Here is a 20,347-nt window from a genome sequence, read left to right as displayed (position 1 = left end):
AGACTGGTTGGGAAAGAGTTCAAAATATTAATAGCTGTAGAATTTCATGTCACTTAATTTTCTGCCTAATTCTCTTCCATATTTTCAAAATTCTCAACATTATATATCTAAAACTTTAATATTCAGGAAAAAAGTAAACTGAAAAAAATCTCATTTAGGTCAATTTCAAGTCCAATTGGCCTTCCATATTTATTAGCACGATTTTTAGCCTTGATCACTGGTTGAAATACGATTCTATTTCTTTGATTCCAAGACTTTTTTTTCCCCATTTAAACATCTGTGAAATTGGGATAATTCTTATACTAGATGGAGGGTTACAGTTATGATCGGCAGTAATTTTTCTTTTTTTACTGGGACATCAAGTAATGATACATCTTAGATTTGACAAAATATGGTAATCAGGTTTAAAGTGTACTCAGCTTCAGAGCATATGATTTGCAAAGCAGAGATATGGCTTTTTGGAAAGTGAATGCACAGACATCAACACACAAGTGTGCGTCAACTACAGCTGGGGAATTTAGGATGGCTTTGACTCTGAATCCGAAATCCAGTTGGCCTAGTCACTGGCCACATTCTGGACCTACAGAGATGGATGATTAGCAGTGCATTTAACTTTCATAGCCATTTGTTGTGGCCCGTTCATCCCCAGCTGTGTAAGATTCAAATGTTATCCTTTTCAGTAACTGACATTTGGGCAGCGCTGGTGCCAATGGTTAAGCATATATCGGGTGGATTTTTTTAAAGCCTGCCTGACAGCTGACTCTACTGGCATTTCGCCTTCAAGCTCTACTGTGTGTCCAATTAAGAGACAGTCCTCCTGGCTCTGATAGAGATTAACATTTGAGACTGGATGTGGAGATTCACCTCATAATGGCTTTGAAGCTTACACTGAGGTGTCGTGTTTGCCTGTAACCTTGCCCATCGTTGACACTGAGTATGGAATGACTTGCCAGAGTACATCAACATCTGAGATATCGCTTTTTGCTAAACCCATTTTGTAACATTTGATGGGCACCAGTAGTAATCAGATCATTATGGGCATTTTCAACCACCAGAGTTCTTTCACCAGAATGCTGTGTTTAGGGAACCAAAGTAGTAAGTATAGCTAACATTTATTGAGCATTTGTCCTGTGCCAGGAGCTGGGCTAAGGGCTTTACATCTATTATGTCATTTAATGCTCACCAAAGCACTAAACACTAGGTACTATTCTTATCCCTGTTGTAGAGATGAGCCGGATGATGCTTGGAGAGATTATGTAATTTGCCCTGGGTCTCACAGCCAGTAAGTGACAAAACCAGGATGTGAACCCAGGTCTGTCTGTTTCAGTAGTTCTCACTCAGGGGCAGTTTCGCACCCCAGGGAGCATTTGGCAATGTGTGCAGACATGTTTGATTGTCAAAACTGAGGGTGGGGTGGTGCCGGCATCCAGTGGTGGAGGCTGGAGGTCCTACAGTACAAAGGGCAGCACCCACCTTCCTCCACCACCACCACCACCACCACCACCACCCCCGCAACAAAGAATCATCCAGTCCAAAACGTCAGTAGTGCCACCCACTGTTAAGAAACCCTGGTCTGGTTGAGAAGCTTATGCACCACAAGTGACCATCACACTCTATCAAGAAAAAGCCCTCCTCTTCAGGGGAGGGCTCAAAAAAATAAATTATCCTAACAGTGTAGTAGATTCTCAAAGGACTGTTCTCAAACTCTGTTCCACTTTAATAAATAATCCAATGTAATATTTGTACAGTATATAAGATGTTTATACCTTCAGTAGTCAATGAGTTCATTCTTACAATAGTTAACTTCCTAATGCACTGCAATTAGTTGTGTTTATCTAAATAAAAATAAGATGCATTCCATTTAAAAGGGTTTTATTGAACTATTAGGGGTGTCCAAATGCACCATTATACTAAAGGCAGTTTATTTTATTCACAGAAGACATAATCCCATCAGAAGGTAGCTCCTTGTCTGACACTACCACCTATGATGATTGTAAGTAGCTCCCCCTTTTCAGTTTAAAATGTTATATATTCTGAAATATTAAGAATATTTTTGAGTTAAGTAAAGTCTGTTTATTATTCTTATGGGAAAAGTAGATAGCTACCTTACATTTATGTAGAATGGCTGGGAACGGGGGATTAGGATTAACGTCTACACAGGTTAGCTCAGCATTAAATACAGTACCGTACAAATCACGTGACTTCAGGGAATCAGAGTACCATAACTGGAGTGAATAGGTGTCTTTATAAGGATTTGTAAGGCTCTGTAGGATTTTTTTTTTTTTTAACGTTTGAAGTAACTATAGAGAAGTTGCATAAGTAATACAGAGTCCTTCACCCAGCTTTGTCTACTGGTGACATTTTATATAGATAGTGTCCAATACCAAAACCAGGAAATTAGTGTTGTGTAGGCTACACTACACTACCAGGAAATAATGTAGAGTTTATCACTGTCTACTTATTTCAGTGAAGTTGGAGTTTATTTTATTTTTCTTAGGAAGAAACACACATTTTAGAAATTGGGTTACATGTCATAATGTTGGTTTCCTAGAGGTAGACTGTATCTATTGTAATGACCTGTGGTCAACATATTTCATGATGGAATGGATTTCATTTCAAGTGATAGAGTATTTCCTTGTAATCCGCTCCTTGTGCTTAAGCAGAGGAGCTCACTACCTATTTGATGTGATTTAAAGAATTTGGGGGAACCACTAACCCCTACTGCTTTATCTTCCCTCAAATGGAATAGTTCATGAAAGTCTACCATTTCAGAATTCTTCCTTTGAGCTGAGGTTTGATCATGTTTGTCATTCCACTGGTACAAATACCAGTGGGAGACACAACAATTCCCTAATGACTCACCATAAATCAGATTCATCACTTTTAATGATAGGATGAGCCTTTGGTCAGCCAAGGAGGCCTAAGAACATTAAAAGTAAAGCTGAACAGGGCTTCCTTGGTGTCTCAGTGGTTAAGAATCCGCCTGCTAATGCAGGGGACACGGGTTCGAGCCCTGGTCCGGGAAGATCCCACATGCCACGGGGCATCTGAGCCTGTTGTGCAACAACTACTGAGCCGGTGCACCTAGAGACTGTGCTCTGCAACAAGAGAAACCACTGCAATGAGAAGCTCATGCACTGCAATGACGAATAGCTCGCTGCAACTAGAGAAAGCCTGAACGCAGCAATGAAGACCCAACACAGCGAAAAATAAAAAAATAAATAAATAAGACAAATTTAAAAGTAAAGCTGAACACGGGGCTTCCCTGGTGGCACAGTGGTTGAGAGTCCGCCTGCCAATGCAGGGGACACGGGTTCGAGCCCTGGTCTGGGAAGATCCCACATGCCACAGAGCAACTGGGCCCGTGAGCCACAACTACTGAGCCTGCGCGTCTGGAGCTTGTGCTCCACAACAAGAGAGGCCGCGACAGTGAGAGGCCTGCGCACCGCGATGAAGAGTGGCCCCCGCTTGCCACAGCTAGAGAAGGCCCTCGCACAGAAAAAAAAAAAATAAAAAAAAATTAAAAAAAAAAAAAAAAAAAAGTAAAGCTGAACAAAACTGATCCAGGCCCACTTTACAGGCCAGCTTCCTCTTGGCCCCTTACACACTGAGGTTTTTCTGTAATATAATTCTAGAAAAGTATAGGATAGTATCACCCATTCCACCTGAGAGATTTATTTGCTCAGCATGCCGCCTATTGAGTTGGCATAAGTTGGGTCAGGCCCCACAAGAACATTCAGTAATTTTTTTTCTATTGTATAAAATAGAAAAATAAATTTCTGAAATGTAGGTACTTTTAAAAATATCACCTTTGGAAGAGACCACTTTGCTCACCAGACAAATCTTCCACTTTCTTTTTTGGGAGGTTTTGGCATGGTATTTGTTTACTTTTTTATTTATCTGCTTATTCTTTCATTCAATTTACTTATTATAGCCAGTGACACCTGTACTCTTGCTGGGCAGCAATCAAGTTCAGTACCTCATTCTCCAAGAATTCTTCCTCCCAAGTCTCTCGGGATTGAGAGAATCCATTTCAGAAAGTCGTCCATCAATGAACAGTTTGTGGATACCAGACAGTCCAGGTAAGAAGTTACATTATCAGTGAGGTGAATGCCTTGCCACTATGAGATCTTTTCTCCAAAATAGTCAACCCATTTTTGCGTTATCCTTTTTATTCTTTCAGAAAGTGTTATCTTGTAAAACCAAAGCATACAAACTAACCCAGTTATTTATTGTTGGTAACAAGTGGAAGTGTTTTTAAAGAGATCTTTTGAAAAGTATTTGGTGTTTCCTTGATTTTAAAGTCTATTTGATTTATATTAAATTATAGGAACATTGATTATAATCTGAATTTGGGTATAGTGTCCAAAGTTCTGTTTCATCACCCACGGTTTCAAGAAACTGTCATTAAATACCACTCTTCCAAACCAAGTGAGAGAACTGACTTCTGAACTTTCAAAGGAAAATGGGACTTCAGTACATTTTTAGTCTGTAAAGTAGATAATACAACTTCTCAAGTGTCTCAAGTAAATATTATCAGGGCAATAACAACAGGGCAATAACTTTTTAAAAGATGACAGACCAATGGTTCCCAGAATTTGGCTGCAGGGATCAATACTAGTTTTATTTATTTTTTTTCTACATAGGGCTCAAGATAGGATTACCAACTTTTTACTTTGCCTAATCAGAATGTCCAAACAAACAGCACTACGATTTCATGAAAAAAAAAAAAAAATGACATTTACATATCCAAAATACAGTCATCGTTGTAATAATAATAATAACAATAATATGAAGTTAACATTTATTGAGCACTTACTATGTGCCAGACACTGTTTGAAGTGTTTTAATATGTATTAATAAATTTAATCCTCACAACAATCTATTACTACCATCCTTACCAATTATAGATAAGTACACCAAGGACCAGAAAGCATGAATCACTTGTTGGGTTTGTCAACTAGTAAAATGTCAGAATTGGGATTTGAACCTAGGTAGCCTGACTCCAAAGCCTGTGATGTGATTTTAGCCAATATTATATTGCATCTCAGGGAAGATGGAAATTAGTCTCAAAATAAAGGAAGATTATTTAGATTAAATAATTTTTCGCTTATAACACATTTTGTTATATTTCTAATTTGTCAAACACCAGTGAAAACTTTCATCTCATATTGGCCTGAGTTTTTAGATTAGCGTCTAAAAACTGTTGCCTTAAACAATAGAGATCCAAGTGTCTAGAGCTGTGCTGTCCAATTTAATTAAAAGTAAATAAAATTTAAAATTCGGTTCCTCAGTCCTACCAGCCACATTTCAAGTCCTAATAGGCACATGTGGCTGATGGATGATATTGGGTAGCACAGATATAGCACATTTCCATAATTGAAGAAAGTCCTATCAGATAACACCGGACAAGTGTGTTTATTATATTAGGGAAAACAAAGCTATTTCAGCAAGAGGAATTATAACTGGGAAAATCATTATCTTAAAAATTATTATGCCTTCATCCCCAATAGCTTAAGATGGGTTTGCTCTTTGATCCAGCAATTTCACTTTTAGGAATTTTTCCTCTTGAATTAACTACAGGATGCTTATCACAGCATTGTTTATACTAGTAACAAATGAAAACAGCCCAAATGCTCAACTAGTGGATTGTTTAATTATGGTCAGTCTTTACACTGGAATACTATAAACTCATTAAAATAACAGTGTAGGTGAATATTAAGTGACATAAAATGTTAAATCAAATTTTTTTAAGTGGGTTTTGAAAGAGAATATACAGTAAGATCTCATTTTTTGTTGTTAAAAGTATAAATGCTTTTTTTTAATTGAAGTATAGTTGTATTACAATGTCATGTTAGTTTCAGGCATACAGGAAAGTGATTCAGTTATACATACGTGTATGTGTGTGTGTGTGTGTGTGTGTGTGTGTGTATTCTTTTTCAGATTCTTTTCCCTTATAGGTTATTACAAAATATGGGGTATAGTTTCCTGTGCTATACAGTAGGTCCTTGTTGGTTATTTATTTTATATATAATAGTGTGTGTGTGTTAATCCCAATAAAAGTATAAATGCTTATAAGTATATATGCTTAGTAAAAATATCTGAAAATGTTTAGTGCTCTGACTTATCTGAGGCACCAGATTATGGACATTTAAATGTTTATCTGTATTTTTAAACTTTTTTGCAATGAACTTGACATGCTTTTGTAACAAGTGAGGTATAATCAAAGTCATTTTTAATTAAAAAATTAACTTCAAATTGTGTTCTCACTGTGCTGGAAAGTGGACAAAGTGATTTAAGGATGCTATGAATGACAGTCCACTACCCAAATTCATGCTGCAGCCTATTTTTGTATGGCCCATGAGTTAAGCATGGTTTTAGATTTTTGAATACTGGAACGGAAATCAAAAGCAGTAATATTTTGTGACATAAAAACTGTATGAAATTTTAATTGACGTGTCCACGGTCAAATTTGATTGGCACGCAGTCACCTCCATTCACATACATATTGTCTACACTGGTCTCTTACTTCAAGGGCAGAGTTGAGTCATTCATTATGACAGAGATCATCTGGCCCACAAAGCCAAAAATATTTACTGTGAGGCTCTTTACAGAGAAGGATTTCCTGCTCTCGTTGCTTCCAATCTATTTTATTCAATACACCCTTTTTTAACAGTCTTTTAGTTTTTTCCTCCATATTTATGACTCAGAGTCACATCACTTGTGCTTCCCCTAAGACTCATCTATGATGCACCAGGATACTAAGCCACAAAGACAGTTTTCCCAATTATCTCTTTATGTTCCCATTCCTTCAGTTTCCAGTAAGTTTCCTTCCTTTTTTTTTTTATTGAAGTATAGTTGATTTACAATGTTGTGTTAGTTTCACGTGTACAGCAAAGTGATTCAGTTATAACTAGATGTAATTTTTTCAGATTCTGTTCCCTTATAGGTTATTACAAAATATTGAGCGTAGGGCTTCCCTGGTGGCACAGTGGTTGAGAGTCCGCCTGCCGATGCAGGGGACACGGGTTCGTGCCCCGGTCTGGGAAGATCCCACATGCCGCAGAGCGGCTGGGCCCGTGAGCCATGGCCGCTGAGCCTGCACGTCCAGAGCCTGTGCTCCACAACGGGAGAGGCCACAACAGTGAGAGGCCCACATACCGCAAAAAAAAAAAAAAAAAAAAAAAAAAAATATTGAGTGCAGTTCCCTGTGCTGTACAGTAGGTTCTTGTTGGTTATCTATTTTATTTTTAATTCTATTTTATTATTATTTTTTGAAGGTTATTTTATTTATCTTTTTATACAGCAGGCTCTTTTTATTTTGTTTTATATTGGAGAAATTTGATTTACAATGTTGTATTAGTTTCAGGTGTACAGCAAAGTGATTCAGTTATACATATACATATATCTCTTCTTTTTCAGATGCTTTTCCCCTATAGGTTATTACAGAATATTGGGTAGAGCTCCCTGTGCTCGACAGTAGGTCCTTGTTGATGATCTATTTTATATATAGTCGTGTGTATTGTTAATCCCAAGCTTCTAATTTATCCCTCCCCCCTCCAGTAAGTTTCTAATCAGCTTATAACAAGTTTGCCAGAAATGTTAGGCAGCTCCTCATTTCCTGAATTCTTTTTTTTTGTTTTTACCATCACAGAGAAATGCTGTCGACACACAGCAGTCCTTACAAAACTCTGGAGAGGCGGCCCCAGGGAGGGCGAAGCGTGCCCACCACACCTGTTCTCACCCGGAACGCTTACAGCAGCAGCCACTTGCAGTAAGAGGGCTTCATTCCAGTTGCTTTCTCTCTGTTGACTTTTGCTTTAAGGTTTTGTTTTACTTCACTGTGGTTTGTTTGTTTTTTAATTTGGCTGCGTTGGGTCTTCATTGCTGCGCGAGGTCTTTCTCTAGTTACAGTGAGCAGGGGCTACCCTTCGTTGAGGTGCGTGGGCTTCTCATTGTGGTGGCTTCTCTTGTTGCGGAGCACGGGCTCTAGGCGCGCGGGCTCAGTAGTGTGGCTCACGGGCTTAGTTGCTCCGTGGCATGTGGGATCTTCCCGGACCAGGGCTCGAACCCGTGTGCCCTGCATTGGCAGGCGGATTCTTAACCACTGTGCCACCAGGGAAGTCCCTTCACTGTGTTTTTAATCACTTTCTGCAGTGGGACTTTATTTTATGGCTCTACACTTTCTATGCACTCAACAGATCAAATACGTGAGCCAAGAAAATGTGCTTGAAAATGTACGTGGTTTGGGTAGATACTGGATTTTTTGTGCCTTAATTTATCCAACTGGACATTACCACTTGTTATTCAATGGTGAGGATGAAGATAATGACAGTAGCAACATTTTGAAGTGTTTACTGAAGGCCGTGCTATTTTATATGCCCTATATTATTTAGTCCCCACAACAAGTCTGACTGGAGATACTAGATACTGTTTTTTTCCTCATTTTACAGAGGAGGGAGGGAGATTAGTTAAATATCTTGTCCACATTCATACGGCTGGGAAATGATGGAGCCGTAACTCAACGCAGATGCCTCCAATGTCAAAGCCAGACTCTGTTCCCCAACAAATGCTGGATTCACCCTAGTCTATGTATCCTGCTATCCTGTTGGAAGAAAGAACCCTCCAAAGACATGTGGGAATTTTCTTAGGCTTTGATGTAGGTTATACAGCATCAGTTTATCTTCCCTGTTGTCAAGGAGGGATGTGGATTGCCCAATTGACAGAATCGATTTCTTTTCTCATTTTGACCATGTGAACCCAGTGGTTTCTGTTGTGTGTTCACAGCTTTGGAAACCTTAAAAATCCTAGTGCAGTTCAGGAGCTGTTAAATCGTTCGACGTGGTGTCCTTTTCCCTTCCCTCGGTCCTCCTTTCCCTGTTTGTCTTTTACAAGTTTGCTTCCTCCTCTTTCAGACCGGAATCTTCATCTCAGCACTGCCGCCAGCGGAGTGGAAGCCTTGAGTCCCAGTCTCATCTGCTCTCTGAGATGGACCACGATAAGCCATTTCTCTCCCTCTCCAAATCCCAAAGAAGCAGCAGCACAGAAATCCTGGATGATGGGTCTTCCTATACCAGCCAGTCAAGCACAGAGTATTACTGCGTGACACCCGTGGCCGGCCCCTGTTACACCACCCAAACTCTGGACACTCGCTCCAGGGGTCGGAGAAGGTCCAAGAAACAGAACGTTTCGACTTCAAATTCGGGAAGCATGCCCAACCTAGCACAAAAGGATAGTCTGAAGAATGGTGTCTACTCAAAGAGTCAGGAGCAGCCTTCCAGTTACTACACGGCCGGGTACACGCCATATGCAGAGTGTGATCTGTATTACAGTGGTGGCTACGTCTACGAGAACGACACTGAAGGACAGTACAGTGTCAATCCTTCCTACCGGTCCTCCGCCCACTATGGATATGACCACCCAAGGGACTACAGCAGGTCGTTTCATGAAGACGAGGTCGACCGGGTGCCCCATAACCCGTATGCAACTCTCCGGCTGCCGAGGAAGGCTGCTGCCAAGTCAGAGCACATCACCAAAAACATCCACAAGGCCTTAGTGGCAGAGCACCTGCGTGGCTGGTACCAGCGGGCCTCTGGGCAAAAGGAGCAGGGCCACAGCACACAGAGCAGCTTTGATTCGGACAGGGGATCGCAGAGAAGCCTGGGCTTTGCCGGGCTGCAGGTACCCTGTTCTCCAAGCAGCCGAGCGTCTTCCTACTCTTCAGGTGAGAATACTGTGGAGGCACTTGATATCCAGATTTCATTTACCTCATGTTCCCCACCTACCCCAAACCACTCCCCTCAAGGGTCACGAGACCAGGACCCAAGGTCAGGAGAGTGGTAGCCATTGGGTAGAGCCACAGATTCAAGTCCAACAAACATTTATTGAGCACCTACTCTCTGTGCTGCCCTGGGTTAGGGGCTTTCATATATTTTTATCTTTTCTAGGTCTTCCATTGACAGTCACATCTCTTTAAAGTGTTCCGGGCTTTGGGATGAATAGATACACACTACTATATACAAAATAGATAACCAACAAGGACCTACTGTATAGCACAGGGAACTATACTCAATTTTTTGTAATAAGCCTATAAGGGAAAAGAATCTGAAAATGGGGCTTCGCTGGTGGCGCAGTGGTTGAGAGTCCACAAAACTGGATGCTCAGTATCTATGCCTGCTTGTTTGCTGAATAAATGAAACCCTGGGCAGACTCTCCATTTAGGCCCCCATTTCTCTCCTAAAAGTATGCCTAGCACAGCTGGAGGTACGCAGTAAATCCTCCAGGAACAGTAGTGGAGTTAGGGACCAAAGTCAACATGTGAAAAGAACACCTCTAACCCAAATTATCTTTGAAAGTCCCTTAAATCAACCATAAAGTGGAATACATATGATTACTGAATTAAGACCCGCAAAGTACTTAGAACACTGCCAGGAACAGTGGTTAGTAAATGCCACCTCCTATGAGACTCATTAGAAGCCTTACACAGAGACCTGAGCATTTGGAACGAACTGCCTTTAGATAATCCAATTCCTAGTTGTGAACAGGGAAAGATGTATAACCTTAATGGCTTTCTGCATACCTGAAGGATTTATGCTATTCTCTTAATATATCAAACCTCAATGCCCTGAACAGTTACTTATTTATTTATTTTTATTGAAGTATAGTTGATTTACAATGTTCTGTTAGTTTCAGGTGTACAGCACAGTGATTCAGTTTATGTATACATACATATATATATATATATATATATATGTATGTATACATAAACTGAATCACTGTGCTGTACACCTGAAACTAACAGAACATTGTAAATCAACTATACTTCAATAAAAATAAATAAATAAGTAACTGTTCAGGGCATTGAGGTTTGATATATTAAGAGAATAGCATAAATCCTTCAGGTATGCAGAAAGCCATTAAGGTTATACATCTTTCCCTGTTCACAACTAGGAATTGGATTATCTAAAGGCAGTTCGTTCCAAATGCTCAGGTCTCTGTGTAAGGCTTCTAATGAGTCTCATAGGAGGTGGCATTTACTAACCACTGTTCCTGGCAGTGTTCTAAGTACTTTGCGGGTCTTAATTCAGTAATCATATGTATTCCACTTTATGGTTGATTTAAGGGACTTTCAAAGATAATTTGGGTTAGAGGTGTTCTTTTCACATGTTGACTTTGGTCCCTAACTCCACTACTGTTCCTGGAGGATTTACTGCGTACCTCCAGCTGTGCTAGGCATACTTTTAGGAGAGAAATGGGGGCCTAAATGGAGAGTCTGCCCAGGGTTTCATTTATTCAGCAAACAAGCAGGCATAGATACTGAGCATCCAGTTTCAAGCCAGTTCCTGGCCTGGATGAATTCACAGTCTACTTAGCAGCCAGAGGAATATATGAAAATTAAGCAATATTAAAGCTCTAAGAAATGGATGAATTCTCAAACCACATGAAAAACCGAGGTCATGAGTCTTGCCTCCTCTTTCAAGCACAACACCTTAGTGAGACATAGCTCAGGGATCCCTGAATCACTGTGTGATCTTTGGTGAAAAGCATTCCTTTAAAAGTTTCCTAATGTTGTTGACAAGAGGCATCTCCATGGAGATTTCCATTTGGGTTCTAGTGTTCTCGTATTTGTCCAGGACTTTGGACTTCTGCTTGGACCTTCCCATTTATTACCACATCTAACATATGAAAAGCCTCCTGTAGTTATTTCTTATCTGTGGCTCTGATTAGAGAATGCCTTTCTTTCCCCTCAAGTTCTGGGTGTTGCACGAGAAACTTGCAGAAACCAAAGGAAGAGGGCTGGGGTGCATGTGGATGGTCATCAGGGCACGGCACTGGGGTGATGCCTCTTTAAACAGCGAGGCCAGGGAGAAGCAGGTGTAACTCAGAAACTTAAACATTCTTGGCCGTTGGCTCAGGACTGGGGCAAAGGTGAGAATGGAGATAACACTTCCTGGACCCAGTGTGAGGGTGTGACCCTTGCTGATACCTGCAGGATTTGGCCCCGTAGGCCAAAAGGCATCACATTTTAAGGAATTAGACGGATGGAATCAATGCTCCCAGAATTCCCTTTTGGAATTTCCCTCATTTCTGTCTACAGTTTATAGCTACAGAAATGTTTTATTACAGGCACGCATCATTCTCATAGAGAGATAAGTTTCCGATTATTTGCCGATTAGTCAGGGGTTTTGTGATCTCTTCCAGCCACCTAAATGCTCTCTGGGTGACTCAGTTTTAGTAGTAAGGACAGTCACCATTTATTGGCAACTTAACCCTGTGCCACCCGACCTGCTCAGCGCTTTATGTGTACTCTCCCACTTAATGTATGCAGCAGTTCTATGTAATGAGTGCTGTTGTTATGTGTATTATTATTATTCTACTCTTGAAGCTGAGGCAGTTCTGACTCAGAGCGTTTAAATGACCCTGCCTGAGCTCCAAAGCTAGTTAAGTGGCAGAGTAGGAATTCGGTCACAGCTCAGACATCCTAACCACCACGCCTCTGAGTTATGAAACCTTCCTGGAAGCTTAAAGTGGGAATGTTACATCTTTGAGTCAAAGCCTTGTGGCATGCAGGACCACAGATGAGTTTTGAAATGTGTTTGTGTCACACTGTGACATGTGCTTTGTGGGTGTGAGAGAGAAGAGGAAGAGGTTGGCCTCCAGGAGCAGGAAATGGAAAGAGCTGGAAGGCTCCAGGAACAGTGTGGGGTTTTTGAGTCTTGGATGACTGGCATGGCATTATGCAGCCCAGGCATGGGGCAGGACTGGTTTTAGAGACAGGACAGCAAACGCCCAACGATGAGGCATTCACTGGGTTTTGCTCCCAAATGATGCCCTTGTCTATTTTTTTTTAACCATTAAAAAAATTTGTTTTTAATTGAAGTATAGTTGATTTACAATGTTGTGTTAGTTTCAGGTATAAAGCAAAGTGATTCAGTTATACATGCGTATATATATTTACGTTTACATATATACGTGTGTATCTATATATTCAGATGCTTTTCCCATATATGTTATTACAAAATATTGAGTAGAGTTCCCTGTGCTGTACAGTAGGTCCTTGTTGTTTATCTATTTTACACACAGTAGTGTGTATCTGTTACTCCAAAATCCCTAATTTATCCTCCCCACACCTTTCCGCTTGGTAACCAGGTTTGTTTTCGAAGCCTGTGAGTCTGTTTCTGTTTTGTAAATAAGTTCATTTGTATCACTTTTTAGATTCCACATAGAAGTGATATCATATGATATTTGTCTTTCTCTGTCTGACTGACTTCACTTAGTATGGTAATCTCTAGGTCCGTCCATGTTGCTGCAAATGGCATTATTTCATTCCTTTTTGTGTATGCCCTTGTCTTGTTACAGATTAGTCCCACAGAAGAACTAAATCTCTTCTTCCTGAAATCTTTCCTATACTAGTTTCCCTCCCCTATCCCACCCCCAAAACTTCTTTTTAAAAGGCAAAAATGTGCCTTGATGCGCTAGTGAACCAATATTGCCTTTAGCTGGGGAACGGGCAAGTCTCAACAAGTCAACGTATGGAATGCTTTTCCTCTAAAGGTCTCCAAAAACTCAAACTTGTCATCTTACCTTTACAATTGAGCCTACGAAGCTATCCAGCCACCAGAGCCTGACTGGGACACTGGGAAGATTCTTTCAATATATGAGAATTTTTTTTCTGGCTTATCTTTTGGGTTATTTTTTTATAGCATGTCTTTCAATTAACTTTATTCACATTTATAACAATAATGTTATCATTTATTGCTAGGCACAGTGCTAAATATTTGCACAAATTAGGTTATTTAATCCTGGTATCATCCCTATAGAGAATATATTTATATTATTATCCCCACTTTACAGACAAAGAAACTAAGGCCTAAAGAGCATAAGCTATTTGCCCAATGTCACACGGCCAGTAAGTAACCAAATTGGAATAGGAACTCTCTTGGTTCCAAACATTGGCTTGTAAGCTCTACTCTGCACACAGCTGATTAATGTACATCTAAATGGCCTGAACAATTCTCACTTTGAATATAGTTCCACTAAATTTGTCTTTTTTTCATTTTTATTTCTAGTGTCCTCTACAAATGCTTCCGGGAATTGGAGGACCCAGATAACTATAGGGCTATCTGAATACGAGACCCCGGCACATTCTTCCTACACCAGCTGCTATGGCAACGTCTATAATCCTTTGCCCTCTCCAGGCAGGTGAGAAAGGCACGCTTAAAACTTTCAGTACCCTGTTCCTGGTCTAAAGAATTCAGGAATCCAATTTTATTTTATGAACGCTAAGTAATCTAGCTCAAGGGTTGGCAAATTATAGTCTAAAACCGGCTGCCACCTATGTTTATAAATAAATTTTTTTTTTTTTTTTTTTTGCGGCACGTGGGATCCTCCCGAAACGGGGCACGAACCCGCGCCTCCCGCAACGGCAGGCGGACCCTCAAGCACTGCGCCACCAGGGAAGCCCTATAAATAAATTTTTATTGGAAAAAACAGCCATGCTCATTCATTTACATGTTACCTAGGGCTGTTTTTGTGCTATGAGGGCAGAGCGGAGTAGTTGCAACAGAGATCTTATGGCCGACGAAGCCAAAAATATCTGGCCATTTAAGAAAAAGCTCGCTGGTGCTCAATCTAGCTCATTCAAATCTGACCCTCTTCTTAGAGTCCTGTACATTAAATTTTGTGTCTGAAGGGTTCTTTTTAATTGCTATACTTGAAACTGTACTATTGATATACCCAGTTAAGACTTTTCTGGGACCTTGCAGGAAAAATATCTCTATCCCAGAAAAGGCTGTTCATACCAAGATTCCTCATGGACAGTTGGTGGGCTTGATTTCAAACATTTGCTGCCTTTTTGTGTCTAACCCTATGTTCATTAAGAAGCAACAGACGCAGCCAGCTGTCCCGTGTGTCTGTCATAGTAGTTCTTTGTAAACATTTAGAGGAAATAGACAAGGGCACTTTGTTAAAATGTGATTTTTTAAAAGATTGCAAACTCTGGATTACGTCTTTCAGTTCTTTGCGTACATGGGAGGAGGTAAACTTGAGAAGCGGTCATTTTTCTCGATCACCTTCTCACAGAATATAATCTGTACCCCTGATGCCAAGAAGTAAAGCATTTTCTGTTTCTGTTTGTTTTTGTTTAAGAAAATTTAATTTTGCTTTCTTTAAGTCAGATTGCATCAGGCATAGGAGGCTTATTACATAGACAATAACTTTTAAAGGTGAATACAGGTGAATTTGAGGTGAGTTTCTTACTAAAGCCCTCAATGTTTTAAGCAAATTGGAGATAATTCAGCCCCAAAAGCTTGTTTTTCTTTTCCCTATTTAGCAAAAGTTTTTCTTGGCTTGAAATATTAGGCCAATTGTCTCAGCTCAACAAAGGGCAGGCTCAAAATAGAATTTTAATGAAAATATACTTCAGAGGACATCAGATAGCTTGGACTTCTGTAAATAATGCTTGCAAATGAGTTAAGAGCAGGAAGACTTTGGCCCAAAATTTGAGCTGAACTTTTTCAATTCAGTTCTAATCATTTTGTATAATACATTTGCAAATAATTTTCCTGTTTGTATACTTTCACGTTCGTTTTTGTTGACTGAGTTAGAAATGATATAAAACAAACCATTCAGGGCATGAGACAGTTCTAATATCCTTAACACCACTTTCATAGGACTCAGGAAGTGTTAAACATTTTTAGAGACAATCTGTTTTTACAAAGTCTGTCCATCTATTACAGCCAGGCCAACATGGCTTGATAGCAGAGTCTGAAGGGGCATGATATACAGGAAATTCGAAACTATTTAAAGACCCCTATTGTGTATGTGTACGTGTGCACACAATATGAGCTCATTGTAGAAAATGTGTTCCTGTTTTTTTTTACAAAACTCTTTAAACCTTATTTTATGCAACCAATATGATATTCCACTCAATAAATATGCCGTACTTTATTAACAGTTCCCCATAGTTTGATTTTAAACGGCTTTTAAATTTTGTTTCTTTTTTTTATTGTAAATAAAATATAATACTTTGTGCAAAATATTTGTCTGAATTCTAGATTATTTCCTTAGGACACATTCCAATAAGTTGGTTTAATGGATTAAGCTGAGAAGCATATTTTTTAAGCTCCTGCTTACTAGAAGGATTTGCCAACGTACCCTCCTATCCCAGAGAATTGTGGGAATGCTTATTTCTACCCATTTGTCCGTTTAGGATTTTATTTTTATCATGTACAGTCTGATCAATTTAACTTGACCTATTAATAAGGCAAGTATAACAATCCTCCATAAAGCTTTAGAAATTTGTTCTAAAACTGCGTGTTATTTTTTTCTGAAAATGTAATTATTAAAATAAGAGAAAAATTGGGTTTCAAGATAAAGATAAAAAAGTTTAGATCTGCCCTTAAATTGAAGATTTGAAATGCTTAGCCATAGATCAGTATGTTTTTAAAAATGAAGTGCATGTCATTTAGAGATTCTTACCTCGGAGTGTCCAGGTCTTAATATTATAGAAAGCTACAAATTTATACCAATAAAATTTTTTTCCTTGTATGATGTAGTATAACTGTTAGCAGCATAAACTTTCTAAAATTAGAAATGTTGAAGTCTCTTCTGCTACCTCGTATGTAATATAGTCAAATTCCTGGCTCTGCTGCTGCCAACTGTGTTTTCAAATAACTTTTTTTCTTTCACTTCCTGTTTTCCGTTTCCTATCCTCTTCCTTATTGAACACTCCCTATTACTAGGCAGAACCAAGGGCTTCTGTCTCGGAGAATGGTTGTGTCTCCAGAAATGAGATCAGTTTTCAATTCTGTTTTAAGTGTAGCCAGCTGTAGTAAGTACAGTCCCTCAAATCGGTGTGTTGCTTCTTGCATAGCAGCAGCTTTGCTTGTTCTGACTGATGTGTGAAGTTACAGAAATCTGCTAAATATCTGGTTTTGCGTAGTGTTTATTTCCAAAGCTCTTTTCCGAAGGACTTTTTATTCACCTGTACTAAAAGACATTGAAGTTTAAAATAAAAAGAAAGCTACTAACTATCTAACCTATTCTAACCTACTATTACAGGAATGAGGTTTTGCTTATTGGAATGGTCTGTATAATAGGATGCCTTCTTTTGGATGTACTTTCCAAATGGGCCTGTGATTGTTTTACGTGATGCCGTTTCCAATTTACACTTGACCCATACACCTTAAGGATGTAAAATATGTCCCAAGGTACCCTCGCCTCCCTTTAAGTATATTCCTTTGTTTCAAAGAAAAACATCGAGTATATTTCCCTTAATTTGAAGACTGCTTAAAGTCTAGCTGTCAAAAATACTTCAAAAGTCAAAAGTACAACTCTCATACAAACCTAAAATGAGCATATGTCGAAGATTTATTTAACTCATTCATGAGAGAACTAACAGGATGCTAAAGCTGGTTCCCAGATAATTCAAGAGACTGAATTCCACACACTGAAAGGGAGAGTACTGAGATGAGACTACTCAGTTCAATACAAAACCAGTTAACATCCTACAGGGCAATAAAACTATGACCGTAATCTTTCTACTAGACAGGAGTTATTTGTATTTCTTCCAAACAAAAACCCCCAAGTTAACATGTAACTTACCACAGTCTGGATCCTCATCCATGGTAAATGTAACTTAGACAAAAGTCTATCTCTCAGGAGAAGTAAATACTCCTTGCATGGGCCTGTTAGACCATGTTCCAGTATGACGTTGAAAAAACACAGAGTCATCCCTTGCCTTTATTTCCAAGTTTTGGATACTTTTCTTAACAGTGTTTTCCACTAACTTCTTTGAGTGTAGTAATCTTTGTACTCTGGGAACAAAAATGACAACAAATTGTAACTTTTCTGGTTTCCTTTCATAGACCATACACAGAGACCGGTCAACTGGACAATACAGAGGGAAACCCGCTGGAAGACAGCCTGGAGAATAGTGAGCAGAGGCTCTTTTGGCATGAAGACTCAAAGCCTGGAACATTAGTCTGAACTGCAGTTGAGCCTCTTGACCGAGCACTGCGTTCTCACACTAGTGTGCCTTGCAAAATGTGTTCGTCTTCCCAGAAGGCTGTTGGCTATAGAAACCTAAAGGCATCCAAGGTGGAAGAGAGGACTCCCGTGATCCCGGAAGTGAATCACACACTAAGCCGCACAAAACCCCTGAACAATAACCCACCTTTCCAAGTCTAGGTGCTAACCTAACAGCAAGGTCAAGACCACATGTGAACCATTGCCAAGGAGGACTCAGCCTTTACCAAGAGCACGCACTTTTTAAGAGAACAAAAGTTGTTGAAGGCAGACCTCAAAACTGTGAAAAGTGCGTTCAGGGTCTCCAACAGGAAAGGACAGGGGAAATTTCAGAGCACAATTCAGAATGATGAGAGAAGGGAAGCCGGAAGCTCGTCACTGCTCACCATCGGAAAGTTTGAATTTGTGAGCTGGTGAAGAATTACATACCATGTCTACCCGGACATGAACAATTTAGACAGTATTAGAAAATTACTTGAAGAGAAGCTGGATTTTTCATGAAGTCCTGAATGAGTGTAAATGTTTTTAGGCTGTTATCAAGAGTGATGGTTTTCATAAGCGCCATAAAATGGGTTCTGGAAAGACTTATGGCTGGAGCATCCTGTAATATAACTTCATGGTAGCAGATTGGGGAAAAATGAAGCAACCCACCGCGTAACTGACAAACTCTGCTTGGAGAATTTTCTAAGGTACACTATCGTTGAGTTCCTTTTTTCTTTCTACTCCAATGGCATGATGAGCTATTGTTCAGGCTGGTAACTCTCCAACGCAGCTGTCATTGCAATAGCAGACCTGATATGGAAAGTTTTTATAACCAAGAGTTTGAAAAAGTATTTTAAGGTGATACAGCAAGAACCCAACACAATATAAAGAAAAAAAAAATCACGAACACCACGTCATTTTAGATGAATTGCGTGCCTTAAAATTGTGAACATTTGAAGAGTGAGCATATTGTCTGGATTCCCCAGGTAGTTCTAAGTCACCAAGTGACAAAAGTAAGATTAGTCATTAAAAACAAAAATGAAAAAATTTAATTATGAGGCTAAAACTACCTCATACTTTCCTTGGAAGAAATAACTCGCTATGGTTTATCGTTGGATGTTTTGGGTTGGTTTGTTTTTTTTTTTAACAAATATTTCCATATTCTAAATGGATCTTTTTCTTTTCATCTTTACTCTGCTTCAGAATTCCATAAAAGGTGCTCCTTCCCCCTCTTTTATACAGTTTTCTTGTTCATATTGTGAATAGAGAAGTTTCTGAACAACTTTTGGGGAACATTTTCTATCTATACTCCAAAGCATGTAATATATACATAAAGTTGATTTGTTAAACTGGTCCTTAGTCATTTGTATCATTGAAAATGAAGTTTGGGGGGGAAAAAATTGGAAAACAAAAAGACATGCAAAAAAATAACTTATTCCTTTTTGCATATTTGTATAGCCTTCTAGAAACAGATATACCCTTTTGCATATTCTTTTACTGTTCTGACTTTTTTAGACCTATTATTTTTTTTACATAGGTCAATAAATGAAAGGTGTGCTACTGAAAATGTTTATGTATCCTTCCTTCCGTTTATGTCCAAGGTTCATACAAACCAGCTGAAGGTACTCCACTTCAAGTAATTAGGTTGGACAAGATTGTAGATTTTTAGTTATGGTATTGCCATATTTTATTGATTCCAAGATGCCCACTTTTTCATACTTACATCCCTGAAGTCAGGGTGCACCTTTTGATTGCTGACGTGTTATAGTTGAATTGGCAGTGTTTTGGGGTTTTTTTCTTAGTGAGAATTAACGTAACGCTGTGTTTTAGCATAAAATTGTCTTAGAATTGGTGAAATAAGGTAGTTTATTACCTCATGGAGGATAACCAATGTAGGCTTCCTAATCTTACTAATGTTGTTTATTTGTAACAAGTCATTCATTCTAGTTTTTCAGACTGGCAAACGGGTCTTTTAAATTCAAGAATATATTTCATCTGACATCTTTTAATCCCAGACAACAGGGAGAGGGGAGTGGGAAGTGAAATATAGGGAGATTAGTATTTCTGTGCAAGTACCTTACATGGAAATAACCTTTTCCTGTTCAAGAAATGGTATGCTCAGAATTGCAGGTGTACCTTGAAAAAACAGACAAAACTTGGCTCCCAAATGGAAAAAGAAGGTATAGAAATGGAAGCACAGTGGGGCTGCTAAATGATCTTCCCCTCACCTTTTTTGGAAAACATTTCTCAACCACATTATTGATATGCTTATTAATAACTATAAAGTGACAGAGATAAATTTTTCAACATGTCAAATTGATGTTTTTTATTACAAAAT

The 20,347-nt window shown here is 39.2% G+C and overlaps 1 protein-coding gene across 1 annotated transcript in view; it reads left to right on the top strand.

Moving 5' to 3' along the window:
* Positions 1-19,572, top strand: part of FRMD4B (FERM domain containing 4B) — a 187,947-nt gene extending 168,375 nt beyond the window's left edge. The window contains exons 18-23 of the mRNA XM_007447648.1: positions 1,937-1,993; positions 3,935-4,082; positions 7,655-7,774; positions 8,916-9,724; positions 14,070-14,202; positions 17,868-19,572. Coding sequence (XP_007447710.1) covers positions 1,937-1,993; positions 3,935-4,082; positions 7,655-7,774; positions 8,916-9,724; positions 14,070-14,202; positions 17,868-17,988 — 1,388 coding nt within the window. The 3' untranslated portion in view covers positions 17,989-19,572. The remainder of the gene's footprint in view (positions 1-1,936; positions 1,994-3,934; positions 4,083-7,654; positions 7,775-8,915; positions 9,725-14,069; positions 14,203-17,867) is intronic.
* Positions 19,573-20,347: the final 775 nt, after the last annotated feature.

This window comes from Lipotes vexillifer, unplaced genomic scaffold (assembly GCF_000442215.2).
Source record: "Lipotes vexillifer unplaced genomic scaffold, Lipotes_vexillifer_v1.1 scaffold1008, whole genome shotgun sequence".
NCBI classification, from domain to species: domain Eukaryota; kingdom Metazoa; phylum Chordata; class Mammalia; order Artiodactyla; family Lipotidae; genus Lipotes; species Lipotes vexillifer.
Note: the sequence above shows the minus strand (reverse complement) of the source record. Positions and strands in the feature narration are given on the sequence as shown.